The sequence below is a fragment of the Macrobrachium nipponense genome, chromosome 28, assembly GCF_015104395.2.
Source record: "Macrobrachium nipponense isolate FS-2020 chromosome 28, ASM1510439v2, whole genome shotgun sequence".
Lineage (NCBI taxonomy): Eukaryota > Metazoa > Arthropoda > Malacostraca > Decapoda > Palaemonidae > Macrobrachium > Macrobrachium nipponense.
The window spans coordinates 39,543,379-39,566,129 of NC_087217.1; the positions used below are offsets into that span (position 1 = coordinate 39,543,379).

General features: G+C 39.7%; 1 protein-coding gene and 1 pseudogene across 1 annotated transcript in view; one reads left to right on the forward strand and one right to left on the reverse strand.

Annotated features, from left to right (window-relative positions):
• Window positions 1-22,751, reverse strand: part of LOC135201679 (small ribosomal subunit protein uS5m-like) — a 170,576-nt pseudogene that overhangs the window by 87,353 nt on the left and 60,472 nt on the right.
• The window catches only part of LOC135201879 (small ribosomal subunit protein uS5m-like), a 49,200-nt gene continuing 27,659 nt past the window's right edge, over window positions 1,211-22,751 (forward strand). Inside the window, exons 1-2 of the mRNA XM_064231180.1 lie at window positions 1,211-1,338; window positions 12,629-12,856. Of these exons, the coding sequence (XP_064087250.1) occupies window positions 1,299-1,338; window positions 12,629-12,856 (268 nt within the window). The 5' untranslated portion in view covers window positions 1,211-1,298. The remainder of the gene's footprint in view (window positions 1,339-12,628; window positions 12,857-22,751) is intronic.

Here is a 22,751-nt window from a genome sequence, read left to right on the forward strand (position 1 = left end):
TGCATACATACAACATAGTTCTCTCTTTTTTCTTCTATTTCTTCAAGATACTATCACAAATTTTGTAATTACAATTATATTATCATTTTAGTAGTAGTAGTAGTAGTAAAAATTTTTTTTTTTTTTTTTTTGGTCTATCACAGTCCTCCAATTCAACTGGGTGGTATTTATAGTGTGGGGTTCCGGGTTGCATCCTGCCTCCTTAGGAGTCCATCACTTTTCTTACTATGTGCACTGTTTCTAGGAGCACACACTTCTGCATGAGTCCTGTAGCTACTTCAGCTCTATTTTTTCCAGATTCCTTTTCAGGGATCTCAGGATTGTGGAATTTCCTATCAGGGAAGCCTGGCATCATAGAAAGTACATAGTAAAGCAAACTGGTGTCATGCAAAATGGGAATCTTTCCAAGTTCAAGTAAAGATGCAGTGCGTTCCTACCCTAATGCCTTTCTCCTGGCAATTGAATACATTTCTTTTTAAGATGGTTTCAGTAATTAATGTTATAATAAAGCTGGTATCACACTAGTCATTTCTGGCTCGCGGTTTTGGCCAGCATCCAGCTGATGCTCACGAGCAAAAGTTTTGTATCATTGCACTAGGACCTCGTGATTTTGAGGACCAGTAGGAAAAAGTAAACAAAACTGATCAGCTGATATCATCAATGGCGCCCAGAAATTGTCGGACTGTTGCAAGATGTGCTGCAGTGATGTGTTTTCTCAGAATCTTGCGTGAATGCAAGAGTAACATAAAACGTGTGTGGGTTCGAGAGTGGCTCAGGAGAAGAGAAGCCAAAGGTCTGAGAGTACGTCCTATCAGCAGCAGCCATCTTGTTTGTTTACACTACGCGATCGCTCGCGGTTTGTGCTCGCTGCTTCCCGTCCAGTCGGGAAGCCAAAATCTCGAGCTAAAAGCTCCCGGTTTTCCATTTTCGGCAGCAACGGCTCGCGGCTGGAGATAAAAGGCGTTGTGTGAGGCCACCTTAAGTGACATCTCTTCTTTCTGTATTTCCCTTTACCTTCTCTTACTTCCAAATGAGCACCATATTCTTTGGAAACTTGAATATCAAGTCAATGGCCTGTGTGGGCTTGTTCCATGTGAATAGGATTCCTTTTTTAAATAATAATTTTGTGATTAGTTGTATTGTATTTTACATGTTCATTTACAGTATCAGATTGTTTTTGATGATTTTAATATAATTTGCATTACTTTGCAGTGTCTGCTGACCAATTATGGAAAGGTGTCACCAGTGTCAGCAATGCTGGAAAGAAGAGGGGTCGAGGGAAAGGTGTTGGTAAAAGAATGGCAAAGAATCTAAATAGGGGCCAGATTATTGGCCTAGGTAAGTAAGGTTCAAGTTATAACTATATTTTATTATTATAGATGGTGTACACACAGCATGCAATTTTTTTCAATTCTTATAAGTTGTTTGACTTGACAGAGAAAAGAATTCATGTGTTTTTCTCTCTCTTTGCTTTTGTGTTATCAAACTTACTATATAGGAGTGATCTGTCTTGCTATTTCTCCATTATAATTATGTACCTTAGTTACAAGTGCCATGATTCATTATTATCATTGTTGTCATAATCATTTTTATGTCAGCTTTTCACTTAAAGGGGTGAAATTATTACTCACCACTCTCTTCAGCTCCTTTTCTATATTTTCAACTCTTCTTTCACATATTTTTCATTGATTCCTGAGCTTTCCTACAAGTATATGTCCTGTTACTTCCATATCTACTACTTTTCCTATCAACTTTTGTGATAAACTTTTCCAAATCCACTATCATTAGATATAGGAACCCTCTCCATTTTATATTCCAGTTTCTGGACTCCTCATCTGTCTGTGACATCCTTGTTTGTAATATGATCTTCCTACTAACCTGGAGTCAATTTGGACTTTGAAAGATTGACTGCATATTATACTTGAAAGGATAACTACATGTTATACTTGATAGATTGACTACATATTATACTTAACCTTTGTGTCAACTTCAGACTAATTCTCTTGTTCTAGGAATCCTTTCCAAAGACAGAGTTCTCACATTCTGTAGGTACAACAATTTCTTAACTGTGTTAAGAAGACTTGTGAATATGGGAGGAGTGGTGATCATTCAGAAACAGAGCTCCAAACTGGCAATAGGTATCTTCAAGGTCTATTCATATCATCCAATTGTTCTTCTGAATGGCCTTGAGAATAATTTCAGATGAATTCATGGAGAATCTCTTCAGCTTCAAAAATTTCTTTATCTCCTAGACATCAAGTACTTGCCTCCATCTGTTTCCTTTAACACTAGATGAGGCTGTGTATTGTGAAACCCAAGACTTACTTTCAGTGTATGTTCTATGGCTTTTTGTTTTCTTTTGTAGTAGTGACTGAACTTCCTCTCACAAGACAATGAATTTCTTATGAGTTATGTAGATAAGCCAGAAATTATACCAGAACTATTGAAAGAGGTGAACTTCTCATGAATGGAATCCCATAACCCTCCTTCAGCAACTGCACAACCCACAGATCTGCATCAGTTTGTTTCAGAAAAATCAGAAATTGGCTAATCTGGCACTTTCTTTCTTGTATCTGAAGGTTGAGTTTGCTTTTTACCATACTCTTTTTTAATTAGTGATGGAAATTATGTTATGCTGAAAAGTTCTTCTCCTTTGGGTTGGAGGTCTTAACCCTTTAACGCCGATTGGACGTATTAAACATCGATATAAATTGTCTGTTGGGTGCCGATTGGACGTATGGTTACTGTACCCCCCCCGCTATAGCAAAAAAGTTTTTTTAAAAATTCTTGGAAAAAGACTTATAGGCCTACCAGGCAAAAACTTTTGAATCACACGCCTTGGGGGATGCTGGGAGCTCACGGATCAAGGCGTTGTTTTGTTTACAATCGTTACCCAGGCGCGCAAGCACGAATTTCTTTCTTCTCGCACTAAAAAACATCAGCGACACATCTCAGAAATTATTTCGTCACTTTGACATAATTTTTGCACCATTTTATATTAGCCGTTACATGAAGTATTATATATGAAAATGTGTGCAATTTCATGTAGAATACAACTAAAAACACCTCATGGTTGTAGCTTTTATCAGGTTTGAAATATTTTTATATAATAGCGATAAGTGCCAAATTTCAACCTTCAGTCAACTTTAACTCTATCAAAATGGTCGAAAAATGCAATTGTAAGCTAAAAATCTGATATTCTAGTAATATTCAATCATTTACCTTCATTTTGCAACAAATTGGAAGTCTCTAGCACAATATTTAGATTTATGGTGAATTTATTAATAAAACTTTTTCCTTACGTCCGCGCGGTAACTCTTCCGAAAAAATCATACATTTTTTTGTCTGATTGTCGTAATGTTTGCACCATTAAAATTAGCCGTTTAGATAAAGTTTTATATATGGAAATTGTGCAAATTTCATGTAATACAACAAAAAACAATCCATGTTGTAGCTTTTTTGTTTTTTCAGTTTGAAATATTTTCATATAAATAACAATAAGGGCCAAATATCAACCTTCGGTCAACTTTGACCCAACCGAAATGGTAAAAAAACTGAATTGTAAGCTAAAACTCTTACATTCTTACATTCTAGTAATATTCAATCATTTACCTTTATTTTGCAACAAATTAGAAGTCTCTAGCACAGTATTTTGATTTATGGTGAATTTATGAAAAAAAAAAAACATTTTCCTTACGTCCGCACGGTAACTACCAAAAAAAATTAGAAATTGTTTCGTCCGATTGTCGTAATATTTGCACCATTTTAAATTAGCTGTTACAGAAAGTTTTATATATGAAAATGTGCACAATTTCATGTAGAATGCAACAAAAAACAACCTATGGTTGTAGCTGTTATCAGTTTTGAAATATTTTCATATAAATAACGATAAGTGCCAAAATTTCAACATTCGGTCAACTTTGACTCGACCGAAATGGTAAAAAAACGTATTTGTAAGCTAAGACTATTACATTCTAGTAATATTCAATCATTTATCTTTATTTTGCAACAAATTGGAAGTCTCTAGCACAATATTTAGATTTATGGTGAATTTATTAATAAAACTTTTTCCTTACGTCCGCGCGGTAACTCTTCCGAAAAAATCATACATTTTTTTGTCCGATTGTCGTAATGTTTGCACCATTTAAAATTAGCCGTTATATAAAGTTTTATATATGGAAATGTGCAAATTTCATGTAAAATACAACAAAAAACAATCCATGGTTGTAGCTTTTTTCAGTTTTGAAATATTTTCATATAAATAACAATAAGGGCCAAAATATCAACCTTCGGTCAACTTTGACCCAACCGAAATGGTAAAAAAACTGAATTGTAAGCTAAAACTCTTACATTCTTACATTCTAGTAATATTCAATCATTTACCTTTATTTTGCAACAAATTAGAAGTCTCTAGCACAGTATTTTGATTTATGGTGAATTTATGAAAAAAAAAAAACATTTTCCTTACGTCCGCACGGTAACTACCAAAAAAAATTAGAAATTTTTTCGTCCGATGTAGTAATCTTTGCACCATTTTAAATTAGTGGTACAGAAAGTTTTATATATGAAAATGTGCACAATTTCATGTAGAATGAAACAAAACAACGTATGGTTTTGTAGCTGTTATCAGTTTTGAATATTTTCATATAAAATAACGATAAGTGCCAAAGTTCAACATTCGGTCAACTTTGACCGACCGAAAAGGTAAAAAAAACGTATTGTAAGTAAGACTATTACATTCTAGTAATATTAAATCATTTATCTTTATTTTGCCAACAAATTGGAAGTCTCTAGCACAAGTTATTTCGATGGTATGGTGAATTTTATTAATAAAACTTTTTCCTTACGTCCGCGCGGTAAACTCTTCGAAAAAAAATCATACCATTTTTTTGTCGATTGTCGTAATGTTTGCACCATTTAAAATTAGCCGTTATATAAAGTTTTAGACTATGGCAATGTGCAATTTCATGTAAAATACAACAAAAAAACAATCCATGTGTTGTAGCTTTTTTCAGTTTGAAATAGTTTCCTAAAAATAACAATAAGGGCAAAATATCAACCTTTCGGTCAACTTTGGACCCAAACCGAAATGGTAAAAAAAACTGAATTTAAGCTAAAACTCTTACTCTAAATTCTAGTTAATATTCATCAATTTACCTTTATTTTGCAACAAATTAGAAGTCTCTGCACAGTATTTTGATTTATGCGTGAATTATGAAAAAAAAAAATTTTCCTTACGTCCGCCACGGTAACTACCAAAAAAAATTAGAAATTTTTTCGTCCGATTGTCGTAATATTGGCACCATTTTAAATTAGCTGTTACAGAAAGTTTTATATATGAAAATGTGCACAATTTCATGTAGAATGCAACAAAAAAAAAACAACCTATGTTGTAGCTGTTATCAGTTTTGAAATATTTTCATATAAATAACGATTAAGTGCCAAAATTTCAACATTCGGTCAACTTTGACTCGACCGAAATGGTAAAAAAACGTATTTGTAAGCTAAGACTATTACATTCTAGTAATATTCAATCATTTATCTTTATTTTGCAACAAATTGGAAGTCTCTAGCACAATATTTCGATTTATGGTGAATTTATGAATAAAACTTTTTCCTTACATCCGCACGGTAACTCTTCCGAAAAAATCATAAATTTTTTCATCCGATTGTCGTAATGTTTGCACCATTTTAAATTAGCCGTTACATAAAGTTATATATGTGAAAATGTGTGGAATTTTGTGTAAAATACAACAAAAAACAACCCATGGTTGTAACTTTTATCTGTTTTGAAATATTTTCATATAAATAACGATAGATAGAAAAAATTCGTCCTTCGGTCAACTTTTAACTCGACTGAAATGGTCAAAAACTGCAATTGTAAGCTACAACATTTAGAGTCTAGTAATATTCAATCAATTACCTTCATTTTGCAACAAACGGGAAGTCTCTAGCACAATATTTCGATTTATGGTGAATTTTTGAAAACGGCTTTTTTTTACGTCTGTGCGTTACGAATTCATGTGTCATTTTGTGATAATATTTTCTCTGTGTTGCCTTGATCATTTTACAATGTGTTATATACCAAAATGATCACAATTTACTGTACAATACAACGAAAAAAAATTAACTCGTTAGCTTTAACCGTTTTGCTCAGAACACGATTTGTATACAATTATATATGAAATTTTTTTTTGCACTGTCATATATCCCAATATTTATATATGATAATGATATTTTTTTCACATTTCTGATGGTTGCATACTAAACTTCAGGCAATGACAAAAAAAGGAGCCAAAAACGAACTCATAATCTTGAAAACTAAGCATGCTGTGATTTTTTGAAAAAAACATTTTTTCTGCTTCGGCGCTCACTCGCAAACGCCGCCAGCATGCGGGAGACGATTTTTAAAGTACTGCTTCGGCGTTTAAGAGTTAACTTGTCATAAATTAAGGTTAAAGTTGAGCTTTACATGGAGAAACATTCTTGTAGAACAAATTACACGCTTAGAGTTGTTATGTTTGTGGTTCCTTTCAAGAGCAACAGATCTGAGTCGAGGTAATCTAAGGCCAAGAATGAATTAAGGAACCATAGCACAAATGGAAAAAGTTAAAGATTACGGCTTAGGACCGGTTTCAGAGTGAAGGAAGGTAGTTAAACTTAGAGGTTTAACATGCTTACATATATTTCATTAGAGTCTAAGGGAACTAAAGGCGGTGAGATCGGCTTGCTTCTGTAGACTGAAGTGGAGGACCGGATTATTCGCTTCCGGTGGAAATAAAACAGTAGAGATATGATGAATCCCTGGGTTACTTGTTCGCAAGACACCACTTCTAACAACAAGGCACATGGTAGGCATCTGCAAAGAGATATGACGACATCAATACACTGGCTACAAACACGTGGAGAGGGGATCGGAAAATTCTTTGAAGACTAAACACTATCCCTTTTGCGGGAGTTACATTACTTATTAAATCAATCATAGGGGTGTAGGACAGTGGCTTACAAAAGATGAATGTTACGTCTCAGTGGTATAGCATAACTAATCACTATGGGGCGCTTAATGATTCAGAAACACCATGGAAGGACACTTACAGCATCAACATACTCAGAGGGGGCAGCAGGTTACACGGTACAATGGCTGGGAGTGTTGCTTGGGGAGTGACTAAGGACCATAAGTTACTTGTAGCAATGAAACATAAAAGAATCAGTAAATTTAAGGAGGAAAGACTGCTTTAAACCATTAACTTTGCACTTTACCTGATAGCCTGGGCTCATCTGTCTTCAATGGTGGCTCTGTTGAGGGAAAGCACAATGGAGAGAGAGCAATTGAAAATGTGGGGCAGTCTCCAAGAGGTAGGTGAAGGAGGAAGGAGGAGAAGCATTCTGCTCCCAGGAGGCTGTTGCTGCCAAGATGGTGAGTTAAGGTCTAAAGCTGTTTGTGCTGTGCCTTTTTATCATCTTCCGATCTATCCATTAGGGCAGCTGCTCCAGTGCAATTACCCGGCCCCTTGGCGTTCCAAAGTTCATGGGCCTCTCAGGTGGTTGGGGCAGCTGGGCTTAATTCTCGGACACTGGCTTAATCAGCTTGTTAATCTGCTGAAGAAAATGGCCGGCAGCAGTGTTTGTGGAAAAGAAAGCTGTGAGTCAGAGATCTTTCAAAGAGGTAGTGGATGAATCATAGAGTGGCTACTGTTTTATGGATTTAAATGAATATTTTTCTATTTTGACTTGGCGATGTTCATAATTTAGAACAACTCCTCAATCTAGAGACCATTTCAACCATAGTTGAATTGAAATGGCAGGAACGAACATAACTTAAAATTAACTCTGGATGTATGAAACTGCTATTTCAACTTAGCAAATGTTTTTTACTTTCTTTGGAGAGTAATGAGACAATAAAGTCTAACTTTACTTAAGCTAAATGTGAACTAACCAATGCTTAAGTCATAAAGCCAAAACAGAAATAACTTGGAGACCATTAGCTCACTTTCCTTAGGATTAACATTAACTGAAAATATCTTCTTTTAAAGAATTAAGAAAACAAAAATGTGACAAACAAAGGTAAACTTAAACTTAGATACCTTTTAAGATTAAATTAGTTGTGAGACAAATATCTACCAGTAAGTTATAGTAGTTATTACTTATAAATTATAATACTTATAAATGATAATAGTTGATAGTGTTAATCTTAGTTCTATCATGCAGGGCACTGTATTTTAACATAAATTAAGGCATGCTATAAGTAGGCCCTGAGGGGGCAGTACAACACATTCTTGGGTGGTTATTTTAACTCAGAATTTTGTAATAAATGGCCCTTTGCCAGTAGGGCTACGCATTAAGATAAACAAGGCCTTTTAATAATTAGCAAGGTTCTAAGCAATTCATGAATTTCTCCATGAAGAATATGAGTGTAATTCAAGATGGCAGAATCAAGGAAAGGAGTAATCTTCCTCAGAGAATAGACAAAATTACATTAGGTATAGGTCTCATCAGTGAACATTGAGAATTACACAAAATGTAGAGACTAGTGAAAATTACTTGATTAGAAAAATAAGTCTGACAATGTATAAATGAACCATGCTATAAACAATACTGCCTCAGTAGGCTAAGCTGAATGTACAGCATTCTTGCTGTCTATGAGTACTATTCCTATTCTCATGGAATGTTAGGTGCTTAGGGTATGGTACTGTGTTAGTTGTGACACTGTTATGACAAGCCTATAGACTTTAAAGGGTTATGTTGTTGAGGACTGCCTATGCCTTGGAATACTAGTTTATAAGGCCAGAATTCCTGGCAGATGGACCCTGCGTAAGCAGCGCATAAAATAGAAAGCGGTGCCTAAATGTGAGGATGAAGATATGGACAGTAAAAAAAATAGAAGCAGTTACAAAAGGATAAGAAAGAAGTGAAAGTAACAGAACTTGGCACTCCCCTCTGGATTTAGAGAGGCCAGAATTCTCTATAAGAATGTGGCACTGTGCCAGATCAGTAGTGCAAAGAGACCTATCTGTTCCTCCAGGTGTTCTGGAATCCTTGACATCCTTTACCCTTCTTCCTTCAACCTCTCTGAGGCCGGTTTGACGATGCCAGGGGGTTGGGGGTGGGGGGAAACTGGAGAGACCCAAATTTGTAGCAGATGCTGGAGTGGCATCGACACCGACTGCTGCGACAGTCTAAACTATAGCATTCGCCCCTCTTCCTAATGCTGCTTGACTCAGTTTCTGGTGTTCTTTGGGCAACTGAGGGTCAGCAGAGTCCTTACGCTGGGACTGGTCAGCTGCTGATGAAGGGGAGGAGTAGGAGGTAATTACGGGCTCCAGATTTGGGTTGACTGACTCTAATGTCGGTGGCGGAGTCAAGCTGGAGGCTGAGGAGAAGTAACCTCGACGGTCGAGAGGGAAAGCTTGGTTTGCAGTATGCCCCCTACCAGCAAGATGCTTGCCCAGGAGGAGGGCCACTTCCTGTGGGGTAGGATTGAAATTCCCAAACACCTGCTTGACATGATTGAGCCAATATTGGGCTTGCTATTGTCCTAAGCCCCAATGAGGGTTCCCATGCTGTGGAGGTGAGAATGTGAGCGAGGGGGTGTCGCACTCGTGGGTGCCAGGTTGGCATTCCGGTCTGCCATAAGCCAGTTGGTGAGGTCTTTCTATCTCCCTTTCAGCTGCCTGAAAAGCCCTTTCAGCAGCTTCTCTCTTCTCTTGGGTTCCCTTTCAGCAGCTTCAATTCTCTCTTGGGCAGCTTCCTTCATCTTTTTGCTCACCCAATTGATTTTTAGTTTTTTTTTTTTTTTTTTTTTTTTTTTTTTTGTCTGTTCCTCCAACCCTAATTCCCTTCCACTTGTGGTGAAGGCCCTAATCTCGTTCAGTGCTGCATTGCTGGCCATTTTTACCAGAGTAAACGCTGGCAGCACTACAGTGTGTTCCTCCCATATTCATAGGGGATGGGTACCAGACCCCCTCACGAAAAGCTAGAACCCGTGAATAGTTGAAACCCTTATAAAAACATTTAAAACTGCCTATTTTGTTAGTTAAAACACAAGAAACCCCCACTAAAAAGGTTTATACCTAGTTTTTTTAATAGTTTTATCACAAAAATGCATTTTATGATGAAATTGATAAAAATAACCAGGAATTTGTGGATATTTCTCATAGAAAAATACTGCGAATAGGTGAATTTCCCACAAATAATGGGGGTACATGTTCCAGGGAGAAACCTGTGAATACGTACGTCTGCGAATATGGGGGGTTCACTTTAGTCTGAAAAGTTAGGCATTGGCTTAGCCGTCCATGTAGGCTGAAAATATAGGTGGATTCCCAAAATGGGAATTCAGGCACCAACAAGGTTTCACACCTTTTAACATTCCCTACAGTGATTATTGAGCGCTCGTCTGCACGTTACCATATGAGAAAATTTGGCCACTGACAACCCTCATGTTTAGACACCTCAGGTACGTGAGAGAATTTCACATGCGGCTTGTAGATGAGGGGAAGGGGGATTGCCTTTCTCTTTTACTCACCTGATTGTAGCTTAGTCTCTAGTAAAGGAGTTTTGAATTACTTATGATTTGCTTGAACAGGAATGGATGTTATCCTCCTATCTTTTTACCTTTGTGTTCATGAAAAGACTTTGTTATCCTACTATCTTTTACCTTGCGCTCATGAAATTACATTAATGCTATGTTATTGGAGTTTCATTGAAATGGGGAATATGAGAGAGAGAGAGAGAGAGAGAGAGAGAGAGAGAGAGAGAGAGAGAGAGAGAGAGAGAGAAAGGGAGGGAGAGAGAGGAGGAGGGGAGGAGAAAAAGAAGAGCGAGAGACTTGCTCACAAAAATAAAACCAAGCAAAGCTGTATTTGCAGCTCGCTAAATAACTAATGTGCAATCTCTTTTGACACAAGATTTTGGCAATTTCTTTTTTGCAAAGGAAACCTGACACTGTTTCCTGTAAAATTTTAACACTTCCTAGCAAAAAAAAAGGGAAAGTTAGTGATTGAAAAACTTCTCTCTCTCGGCATGCACACATCTATGGCAGTCAAATCTTTTACCTAGCAATAAATACCTTATACTATATACAATGAACTCTTGCCTGTTGAGGAAGTTGGATCTTGTTTCATGCTCTTTCACCATGCTTACAAATATTTAAAACTAAAGGCGGTGAGATCGGCTCGGTGCTGAAGAATGGAGTGGAGGACCGTAATATTCGCTTCCGGTGGATATAAAACAGCAGAGATATGATGAATCCCTGGATCACATGTTCACAAGAATCCACTTCCCAAAACAAGGCACATGGTAGGCGTCTGCGAAGAGATGTTATGAGGACATCAATACACTGGGTACAAATATGTGGAGGGGATCGGAAAATGCCTTGAAGACTAAACACTATCCCTTTAGTGGGAGTTACATTACTTTTTATAAACACTATCCCTTTTTTAATGCATTTTTAATGCATTGTTGGAGTCATTTTTTCTGTCAGATCGGCGTCATAAGCATTGTAACCCTGGAACATGTCGTAAACCTGGAAATAATTCTGATGAATATAGTAATTGAAATGCGTTGTAACCTCGGAATGTCGTAAGCCAAACCTGTTGTAAGCCAGGTACTGCCTGTATAGTGGTACCATATATGATCTGTTGTTGGCAAAAGATTGATTTAACTTATTACACTTTTCCTTGCAGAGAACTGGAAGTGTAGGGGCAGTATGTAGTGGAGAGAAATTATTGTGCTCAGTACTTAATTGCTGTTTTGAGTTTTGTACAAGGTCAGAGAACAGTTTGTGATATAAGTACACACAAATGTATATTACATATACATTGAAAAAATGTATATATTATGAAAATTTCATTCATTATACTACTAGCACTCCTGGCTAGTTGTGGTTTTATTCCAGTGCAAATGATAATGTGTCTGGTTGTATTAAGTTGTTTTCTTTGTGGTACTGTGCCCACTGCAATGCCACCTTTAAAGTTTTTGCTAGCCATCGGTGTACTCCATTGCTACAAAGTTCCCACTTAATGTAGAGGCACTCCTGGCTATACCGCCATGCTGCTACAGGTCAAGTTAAGGCAGTTCACTGCTGCAGGTTCTCTTAATTAGTCAAGAACTACAAGCGACTCTATTTCAATCAATGTATCACTTAATGTTTTGGAGTATAATATGTATATCCATGTATCCCAGCTAAGTAGTTACTGGGTAAGTCACTTGTAAAGAAATTAAATTTTTATGATAAAATAAAAGTTTATACTATAATATTTACACAATAATTACGGATGGAGCCCTGCCAGTTCCCCGCTGATGGACATATGGCATAAATAGTATGAAGTGGTCTGCTAGAAGTTCTTTGCATTCCCATTGGTGGGTGGGTCTTATCGTCTGTGCTAAACCTGTGAAACATTACCCGAGAATTTTTTAATCTTGAAGCTCCCGAGGCAAGAAATTGTTAGTTAAATAATTAGTACTGGATAAGATTATATAAAATTTTATTTTATCATAATGTCATTTTGCTCATTGTTGCTATATTTTATGCTACAATTAGAATGCTGTAATACAATAATGCAGCTTCCATTTGCAGTATTATGCAGACTATAAATATCAAATTTCAATTACAAATTTTTTTATTTTCCAGGTAGTGAAAATGTTCAGTGGCCTGGTCTCAGTGGTCCAGTTTTGCGTGGAAAGGAACTTGTTCAGCAGCAAAAACTACCAAAAGATGAAGAGAGAGAAGCAAAACTTTTGAAGTTACGTGACAACATGGGTGTTTTTCGCCCTTTGCGTATTGATCCCCTAGAAAGAGGTTGGAGTGGTACAAAAATGCCTGGAAGAAGCATAGGGCCTCCAGATCCAATTGGTGAAGGTAAAATCTGTTGTTATGCCATGTATCAATATTTTGTCTTTGGTATGTGAATCATTGAAATTCTAGGATTTTGGTTAATAGAAATGCACTTGCCTCAGCCAACCACCTTCAAACCCTGTGAGTTTGAAACATCACTGTTCACTCCATTATTTACCAATGGAATTTGCCGATTGTGACTTGAACGTAAATGTCTGCAATCACTACAACCTCAATAGGGCTTCATTACTTATGTGTACATACTCAAGCTTCATGATATAAAACACTACACAAGTCCTGTGCTTGTATGTACACATGAATTGCATTAAGGTAAACTGCACAGATACTGTAGTTCTCTCTCTCTCTCTCTCTCTCTCTCTCTCTCTCTCTCTCTCTCTCTCTCTCTCTCTCTCTCTCTCTTGATTGATTGATTGATTGATTGAAGTCAAGGATTGGTTAACTCTCAACCATTGTGAATTGGAATCCAAATAAGAATAAGCACACAAACTGAGATGACATGTTGGCTATGAACTGGTGCACAGATGGTAATTAGAGAAGCCCGAATTGTCACACCTTTGTAACAAAGAACAAAATTTGTCCTGCTGAGAAAGATGTGTTCATGCCTCATTTAAGAGATATCCTGGGATCAAGAGAAGTGGTTTTCCCATTTATTGAACACCATCTTGGTCTTTCTCATTAGTGAAAGTCCAATTTTATATAAGTAACTTACCAAGTAATTACATAGCTATATTCTACCCCTAACACAGCCTTTAGACAAATTCTCAGTAACATGCTATTGTTTAAGTGTATGAATAGGTACAACGTTGCTGACAAGCTCAATTCACTTCTGCTACTCAAAGAGTAGAATTGGCTTCGTTGTTCTCCACATGGTTGTTGAAGAAGAGAGAATTTTTTATGTTCTTTCACCTCTGAAGGCATCACTCCTCTTTAGAAGTCTGCGCTCCTTTTTTTTACCTCCAGATTGCTCTCAACTGTTCCCACAATACACTATCTAGGAGATAACATCAGATCTTAAAAAGAGATCAACACAAGATCTGCTGGTTCAATCCTCGAAGCATCCCCAAGGATCCACTCTTCTGTCATTTCAAGACTGTCTCCCCTCTTCAGCAACATCCCTTTCGGGCTAGTAACACAAGGTTTCGGTCCAGACCTCACTTCTCCTTGGAGAAGATGTACTGTCTCTTCTCCAGAAGAGAGCTGTGGAGATGGTCGAGGATGTCAACTTTCCAAGGTTTTACATCTGTCTTTTTGTGGTCCCCAAGTCTTACGGGTGTTGGAGACCAGTCCTTGGAAACAGCGCTCTGAATTTCTACGTTCAGAAACAAAATTCTCCTTGGAAATGAACCAATCAGTCCTGTCCTCCATCTGCCAGGGTGACTAGATGGTCATGATTCCAGTACATCCAAGAAGTACCTCAGGTTCGTATTTCAGGGCAGAGTTTTTCAATTTTGAGCTTTGTGCTTCGGCCTCTCCACAGTTACACAAGTATTTACCTGTGTTCTCGCCCTTCTGGTGAAGTGGCTCCACCTTACAGGCATCAACATCTCCCTGTACCTAGATGATTGGCTTATTCACTCCACATTGGAGACAACGTGCATGGAGGACCTTCGGAAGACCCTCTTTCTACCCCAGGAGCTGTGCCTACTCATCAATATTGAGAAATCTCAAATGTCGCTGTCTCAGTTGATTCTCTATTTGGGGATGGTGATAGACTCATGGACATATCAGGCTTTTTCTGTCCCCCAGAAGAGTCTAATTGTGCCTCCAGACAATCCACCATTTCCTTGCTCTCCCTTCCTGTTTGGCCAACAGTTGGATAAGCCTTTTGCAAACCCTCTCATCCATCAAAAAGTTTGTCATCCGGGGGAGACTAGACATGAGGGTACTGCAATTCTTCCTGAAAGCAAGTTGGAACAGGAAGACGCATCCTGACTCATTTGTCTTCTGGATAACTCTGGAAATAAAGGAGGATCTTTGATGGTGGCTTACAGAAAAAAGACTTTTGGAAAGGAAGTCTCTCCTCTCTCTGAACCCAGCCTAGCATTTTACTCAGACACCTCAGATTTAGGTTGGGAAGGACCCCAGAAGAGAAGAATCTATATAACATGAAGGAACTGAAGGCAATTCATCTGGGCCTTCTGTTCTTTGCAAAATAAACATTCAACAGGACTGTAGCGGTCCATTTGGACAACATCACCACTCTGTTTTACATAAAGAACCAAGGAGGCACTCACTTCTCCCTATACAAGGCAAATGTAAAAGAACCAACTGACTAAAGGTTCATTCAGGGCAAGCTGAACGTTCAGGTGGATAAGCTCAGTTGTCGCAGACAGTTCTAATTCACAGTGTGGTTTCTGCATCCACAGGTTTGCACTGACCTGTGGAAACTGTGGGGAAAGCCTTTAATAGATCTCTTCGCGATGTCGAAGAACCTTTGCCTTATGCTGTTTTGCTCTCCAGTCCTGAACCCTCTGGCTTGGGCAATGGATGCCATGCTCCAGGAGTGGACAAACCTAGACCTGTACACTTTTCCACCATTCAAAAAGGTCAGGGAAGTCTTAAACAAATTCATGACACACCACAACTCTTTAGTGACCCTTGTGTCACTGTTCTGGCCTCGGAAAGAATAGTTCCTGGACCTCCTAAAACAGTAGACTTTCGCAGACTCCTGAGAAGACAAGTCTTCTCAGAAGCCACACTTTCAACGTTTTTATCAAGGCTTGTCCGCTCTTGCTCTGACAGGATTCTAACTGTAAACAGACTCGTTAGAATGAAGTGATTTTCAAGGCCAGCTTTAGAAGCTATTGCAAGATGTAGATGCTAGTCTTCTGGAGTCTATGAAGCTAAATGGGCAGTATTCCACAGCTGGTGTAGAAGACATAACATCTCTTCTACTGAAACCTCTGTGACACAGATAACAGACTTTCTCCTTTTTTCAAGAACTCCAAGAGGCTTATCTTCATCAACCATCAAGGGATATAGGGTAATGCTGGGCTTCTTTTTTCAACATAAAGGTCTAGATCTTGGATCGAATCAAGACATCAGAGACTTGCTTAGATCTGCGATTGAATCAAGACATCAGCGACCTGCTTAAATCCTTCAGTACGGCCAAGGAAGCCAAGTTGAATTCAGTCGCCCAGAACTTAGACAAAATCCTCTAGTGGCTGTAAGCCTCTCCTTTTGAACTGCTTCATTCGATTTCCTTAAGGTATTTGACAAGGAATACTGTTTTTGTTTCCTTAGCAACAGCCACGAGTCAGTGAGGTGCAGGCCATTGATAAGAGAGTTAGCTTCTCTCAGGGAGATGCAGTCTGCTCATTCACTTTGGGGTCTCTGGCCATGAACGAGAATCCATCTGAGCCCTGGCCCCGTTCTTTTGTCATCAAGAACTTGATGGAAATTCTCTGACCAGAAGAGGAGGAGAGAATTTTTTTGCCCTGTAAGGCCGCTGAGGTACTACCTTGATAGAACCAGTAGGATCAGAGTTTCCTCTTGTAACTTCTAGTGTTCTGTGAAGAATCCGTCTAAGCCATTTTCTAGGAATGCATTGTTGTTCTTTTTGAGACATCGTCTCGGAGTCACTCAAGAATTCAAGAGGACCTTTTACCCATTCTTGAAGTAAAAGCCCATGAAGTTAGAGTGGTTGCCATTTCATTGGCTTTTAAACATAACATGTCTGTGTCTTCAATTCTCCAGTCAACGTTTTGGAAATGCAAATCTGTGTTTGCAATGCATTATCTACAAGAAGTGACAGTATATGAGAACTGCAGTACCCTGGGTCATTGTCTGGGTCTGGGATGGTGTTTGGGGAAGAGGCATAGGAGCATGCTTCTATCCATCCTATTTTTATGCCTTGAATATAGGTTGTCAAGTATTTTGGTGAGCCTGCAGGTACCATGTACCTAGAGTACCCACTAGTCTTGGTTATCGATGGGTAGGGGTTTTTGTGATTTGGTGTAGTTGAGTGTCTCTGGTTGGTTCTGTGTTGGTACTGCTCCCAGGGCAAGGGCACTTTTTCAAGTTATGCTAACCATCAGATGACTCCTTGAGTTGCATACTTTAACTAATGCTTTGTAGTGGTTGGAATACTCCTTCGTCTACAGTGCTCCCACTGAAGTAAGAGTGTTCCATGGCTCTACTGCTGTGCCACTACAGGTTAAGATGAGCACCAACCAGAGGCAGTATTTACCTGCTGCATCTCTCTTACCAGGTAAGGTTATAACCAGCATTTTAACCAATGCTAGCTTACTTCTATATTTTAGAAATTCCTTAATTTCTCTGAATATATGAAGTAAATGTGTCTATGAAGCCCACCCCCTGTCAATTTTGGATTCAGGTTTGCAATTACTTGGTAAGTTACTTATTTAAAAAAAAGACATTTTTATAGTAAAATAAAATTTATGAATATTCTTACCAAGTAATTACAGAAAAAGAGCCTGCCTTCCCTCCCCTCTCATGGACGTAGGGCAGAAATGAATTAGCATGTCAGTGGCGTTATACCTATCCATACCTGTAATTCAGTGGGACTCATCAACTACACTTAATCAATAGTGTGTTACCAAAAATTTAAAATTCTAAAAGCTGCTGTTGGTGGTAGAATATAGCTATTTAATTACTTTGTAAGCATATAAAACTTAATTTGTTCATGAAACTTACCTGTCAGATATATATATAGCTGTATTTTCTGAAATCCGACAGAATTTTAAAAACTTCCGACACACGCAGTGGTCGGCCAGGTGGTTAGTACCCATTCCCGCTGCTGGGAGGCGGGTATCAGGAACCATTCCCATTTTCTATTCATAATTTTTCTGTCGCCGGTGCTGAAAACACCTATTTTCAGTACCTCCTTCTTAGGATTTTGGAAACTTCATTGCCGCTAAGTATCCTAATTGTCTTTTGATTTATTTACTTGGATTTGTGGCTAGGCATACGCTATCTTAAATTGATTTGAATTTGATTCATTTTTGTATAAAATATCTGAATCTAGTTAGGCTAGTTTCAGACGGGGATGTCTGCAAAGATAGGGTGTGGCTACCGAAAGCTTCAGTAGATCCGCACTTGGTATGTACGAGGGGTATAGGTCTTGCTTCTTTGTTGAGATTTATCATGTAAGGAGTTGTGAAGGCAACTTTGGTTTTCTATTCCGTAAAGGGAAACGGGACGGTTATGATTCGTATTGTTTACGGGGCCAAAATTTGTTGAAACAATCAGTAAACATGTCTAATTCCGTAGGAAGACTTTATGATTCTTATGTTCGCACATTAATCAGTAACAAAAGTCAGGGTAGTGAACCTGCTAACCTTCCTGTAGACTTTATTTTGCCTAACCCTGTAGTATGGCCTACGGGCTATGAATATGTCTACGAGAGGTGCTCGCTCTCCTTCATTGCTGTGAAGAGTGCTACTTCTGTAATTGTTCCTCCTAACCCTGTAGTGTTGCCTTCGGGCCCTAAACAGTGTCTGTAGAGGAATTGCCCTTTCTCTGATACTCTTTCGATTTGTAACTTAGAATCGAAAGTGCTTGCTTTAGAGAGTAAAAGTGAAGTGCAGAAGTGCAGTGATACCCCTTGTGTAGTGGAGGGTGCGTCAGATCGGCCTCGTTTCGCCTCTAGGCCGGGACCTCTGCTTGACTCCCAGGACCCGGGGAAGGAGCATGTCGAAAGCCTAAGGAGGGTTACAAGGAACCCCCACCGATCTGGCGTGCCTTCGGCAGTTTTTCTGATGAAAATTCCCAGACTGCCAAAGTGCGTGCGCGTGCACGAATCCTGAAGGATTGCTTCTCGTCCTCTGAAGCGTCCTCCCCGTGCAGGGGTTGGAGCTTTCGGAAGGACTCGCGCCCTCTAAATAGAAGCTTTATAGAAGAGGACGCTTCACGTCTCTCTCTCTCTCTCGTTATGCGTTTCAGTGAGAAGTAAGAAGGCGAACGTCACCTGAACTCGTGTCCGTCTTTCCACCGAGAAATACGTAAAAGAAGTCATAGTAGCAGGAAGCTTTTGAGAGCGGACGCCCAAGCTTTTTTACTGTCACAATAAGAAGGCGTTCCCTCTAGACTTGGACGGGACGCTCGGATGGACTCCAGGCGCGCGCCAGTGGACGCCAAGCGCGCGCCAGTGGACGCCGAGCGTGCTCCAGTGGACGCCGAGCGTGCGCCAGTGGACGCCGAGCACGCGCCAGTGGACGCCGAGCGTGCACCAGCGAACGCCAGGTGTGTCGCCTGGCTGAACGTTTCTGTTGAACTCTTCAAGCTCTTGTTTCAGATTTGGGCCTAAAGAATTTTTACCTCTACCTTTGGTGATACCTTCTACCTCACCTGCAAAGAATGTGAAGGAGGAAGCTTAAAGTGAACAGACAACTTCTTCTTCGAAACCCAGCAAGACATCGGGTTTCGTGAATTCAAGAGGTCTCTGTCAATTAATATTGCTTTTCGCATAGGTGGATGGAGTTAAGGAAAGCTCAAGGGAAGATCTCGTTTGCTCTACCGCAGTCAAGACTTTGTGATAAGGCAGTTACAGGTTATGTAAAAGCTCGACGTCCTACACGTCATGACGCTCGACTACTTTCGGTAGTATTCTTGCAAAAGCACTCATCAAGAGGACGCTCTTCAGGAAAGCGCAAGACAGGACTTCCTTTGCCATACTGCCAATAAATTTAAGTTGCAAGCTTTTTAGTCCATCTGAAAGGGCTTTTCAGATGATAGATTTTGTTAGTTCCTAAGTTCGGGACTACGCTGCCGAAGTTGAACATCGGGGTCCTACCTGCTGAAAGCCCAGTCTCTTATCAGGATTCTTGCCCCCTTCCTCGATTGATACGGGAATCGGAAAATAATATGCTCGACTGGATTACGTTTTGTCAATTCAGTGATTTTCCCCCATTGACAATATACTATCGTTTTGTCAAGTAAGTGGGTATCCCCTCATTGACAAAATATCTCTTTGTCCCGTAAATGGGTTAGTTCTCATTGACAAAACACTCATTTAACTTTATATTCCGTAGCGGATAAGCTCTTATTGACAAGATTCGGAAGAGCTCTTATTCATCATTCGCAGACTCGTAGTACAAGAAATAGACTTGTAGACTACGTCAATGACCGCTTATGTCCAGTAACATAAGAAGCTTGAGCTGTCTGCTTCGATTCTCTAAGTTTTGTTCATGAAACTTGCCTCTCAGATATGTATGTAGCTGTATTTTCCGAATTCAGCTATATATGTCTGCCAGGTAAGTATGAACAAATTTTATTGTAATATAATATCGATTTTTGCCTTGCGTTATTTACTACTGGTTGGTTCAAGTCATATGCGCTTGCTGTAGTTACCTCTTCGGATGGCAACCGAGAGGTCTATTGTCTATTATTTTAAGGACATTTAATCGTTACTCCCTGCAGCCTTCCAGGAGTTTCCGATTTATCTTTTACCGTTGTATGGTAGTGTTCTGACGACACAAACGCATCTATATATTTAGCGTTTTCTGTTTCGCTTAAATATACCAGCTTGAGAGTCTCTTTCTGCTCAAAAAATAACTGACCTATTTCTTCGTAGAATAGGGTAGCTGGCAACCCAGACATAAAGTTAAGAGACGACGTTCGTAAGCTGCTGGCTGCTGCCGTGTCTGTCCTCCAGTCCAACCAAGCCAGGCCCAGTACCAGCTCGTGCGCTGTCATGCGCGGTAGCTTACGTCTTTCTCTCCTGCGGAATTGACTGACTAACCGTATCTCTGTGCTGGCGGTTACATCTCTCCTGCGGGATTGACTGACTAACTGTATCTCTGTCCTACAATCACAGACTTTAGCCTAAGATTGAGGGGATTTCTTACGTGAATGAATAAACATTGCATTCGTTTTGCCTTACTATGTTCAACAGAGATATCTCTTAATCCTTTCGGTGCTCGTTACCGCACGGTATAGAACTACGAGTCTACCGCAACATTGCACTTTTATATGCTCTCCTGCTTAGGCAAAGCGCAGCCTTATTAGGGAAGTAAGCATACTCGGGGAGGAATGGATGAGCTTGCTGGGGACCATTCCTTCCTGAAGAAGTTTGTTTCCCTGAATAGACTGCAATTCAGACCTCCACATCCTTTTTTTTTCCTACCGGGAAACTGAAATATTATTCAAGATCTAGGAATGATTCTGAACATCTCTCAGTGCGTCTATCACCTGAGGTGATAGAAAGAAGGTGCCGAACATCTGGATAGGGTTTCAGATGTCCTGGATCTTAATCTGAAAGAAGTAGAAGCAATTCGGTCGTCCCTCCAGTCCTCGAAACGAGTTTTTGGAACCATTGGTCCAGATCACTCTGATATTCCACAGCTCTCTCATATCTTAAGAAGTATCTTCTCTCGGTCCCTGTTCGAGTTTACGAGAAAGATCCTATTATAACAACAGGCGTAGAATGTAACGATCCTCTAGAGGTTCGTTACAGGATTGCAAAAGTCCGTACGAATCGTCTCGATCGACGGCAGCAACTACTGACTTCCGAGTGGAATCTTTCTTTAGAAGTATGTTGAGATTTGTGGAGACTAGGGACGCCCTTTCATTCTTCTCTTCGATATGTTGAGGACGAAGAGGCTTCTTCTTCTCTGCTCCCTTATTCTCGATCCGGGATCGGTACCATTAAATGCCATCCTATGATATTGAACGGGGATGGATGTTTAGTCTTTTCCCCTTTTTCAATCGCTTAGGAAATGTAATAAGAGGATTTATGACGTCACAGGGAGCGACAATGACGCTGATCGCCCCATGTTGGCCTTCAGGATCCTGGATTCACAGAGGTCACGTCCTTCCTAGTTCACTTTTCAAGGACCTTTTCCGAAAGAGTCGGTCTACTCTAACTCGAAAGGTACCTATAACCTCTCCGTTCTGAGTCTGACTACGTTCAGACTATCGAGATGTTGACAGGAATAAGATTACCGTCTTCCCTTTCCGTCTGAAGAATGGGATAAGCTGGCAGTCACAACTTTTAAAGAATATGCAAATATGTTGTTGACGGCCTTTGGGCTCAGAGATTTGCTTCTGTCAAACAACAAAGCCCTTCAAGATCTTTGAGTTCTGTGGAATCTCGAAACTCGCTCACCATCTACTTTTTGTCTCACTGTTTTCTCGGAGTCAGGACACTCGTGCGAGATCAGGCGACATATAGTAGCCCTGAGTTTCTTGTTGACGAAGTCGGTTGCGTTTATACACCCCCGATGATCGTGTAACATGAGACCAGGTTGGACTGTCAGGCATTCTTCCTTCGGGACTGAATCGCCTTTTTGCTCCTCGCTCCTTTCTCCTGGCCACCAGAAGCTCCGAGTCAGGAGTTGCTCAGGAGTTGATTCGCTGACGACGTTGGGTTGCGTTGATACACCCCTCAAGGTTTGCTTAGATTGAATCACCCAGGCAGTCCAGACACTCATCCTTCAGTGAAGAATAGTGCCTTATGGTCTTCAGGGTACAGCCTTGCTGTCCTTGATTCGTCTGACTGTCAACTGGTCGGTCACCTGACTTTAGTACAGACGGACTGATTGTGCATGTCCAGATCGAAGCTTTCAATATGGAACTTAGACGTAGTCTGAAGTTCTTGATGTCAAAGCATTCGAACCTCTCCTACCTGTTAACTTCTTGCATGTGATCAGGAAGGCCTTCTTCTAACCACCCTAGATACGACAAAGAGGGTTAGTGAGATTTTAAGCCATCGTCACAAGTTTTGGCTTTAGAGAACACAAGGCGGTGTGCTCTCTAAGCCTTCCGTTGTGCCTAAGAATGGAAACCCGTTTTGTCCTTGGGCCAGGAGCTTGGAAGCAAGGATGGCACAAGTTAGTGGGCAGGAGCCAGAGAGAGTCCTGTGCCCTGTCGGGTCTCTCAAGTTTTATCTACATAAAACTCAAGAAAGTCGAAGTCATTCGGGCAATCTGAGTGTTCC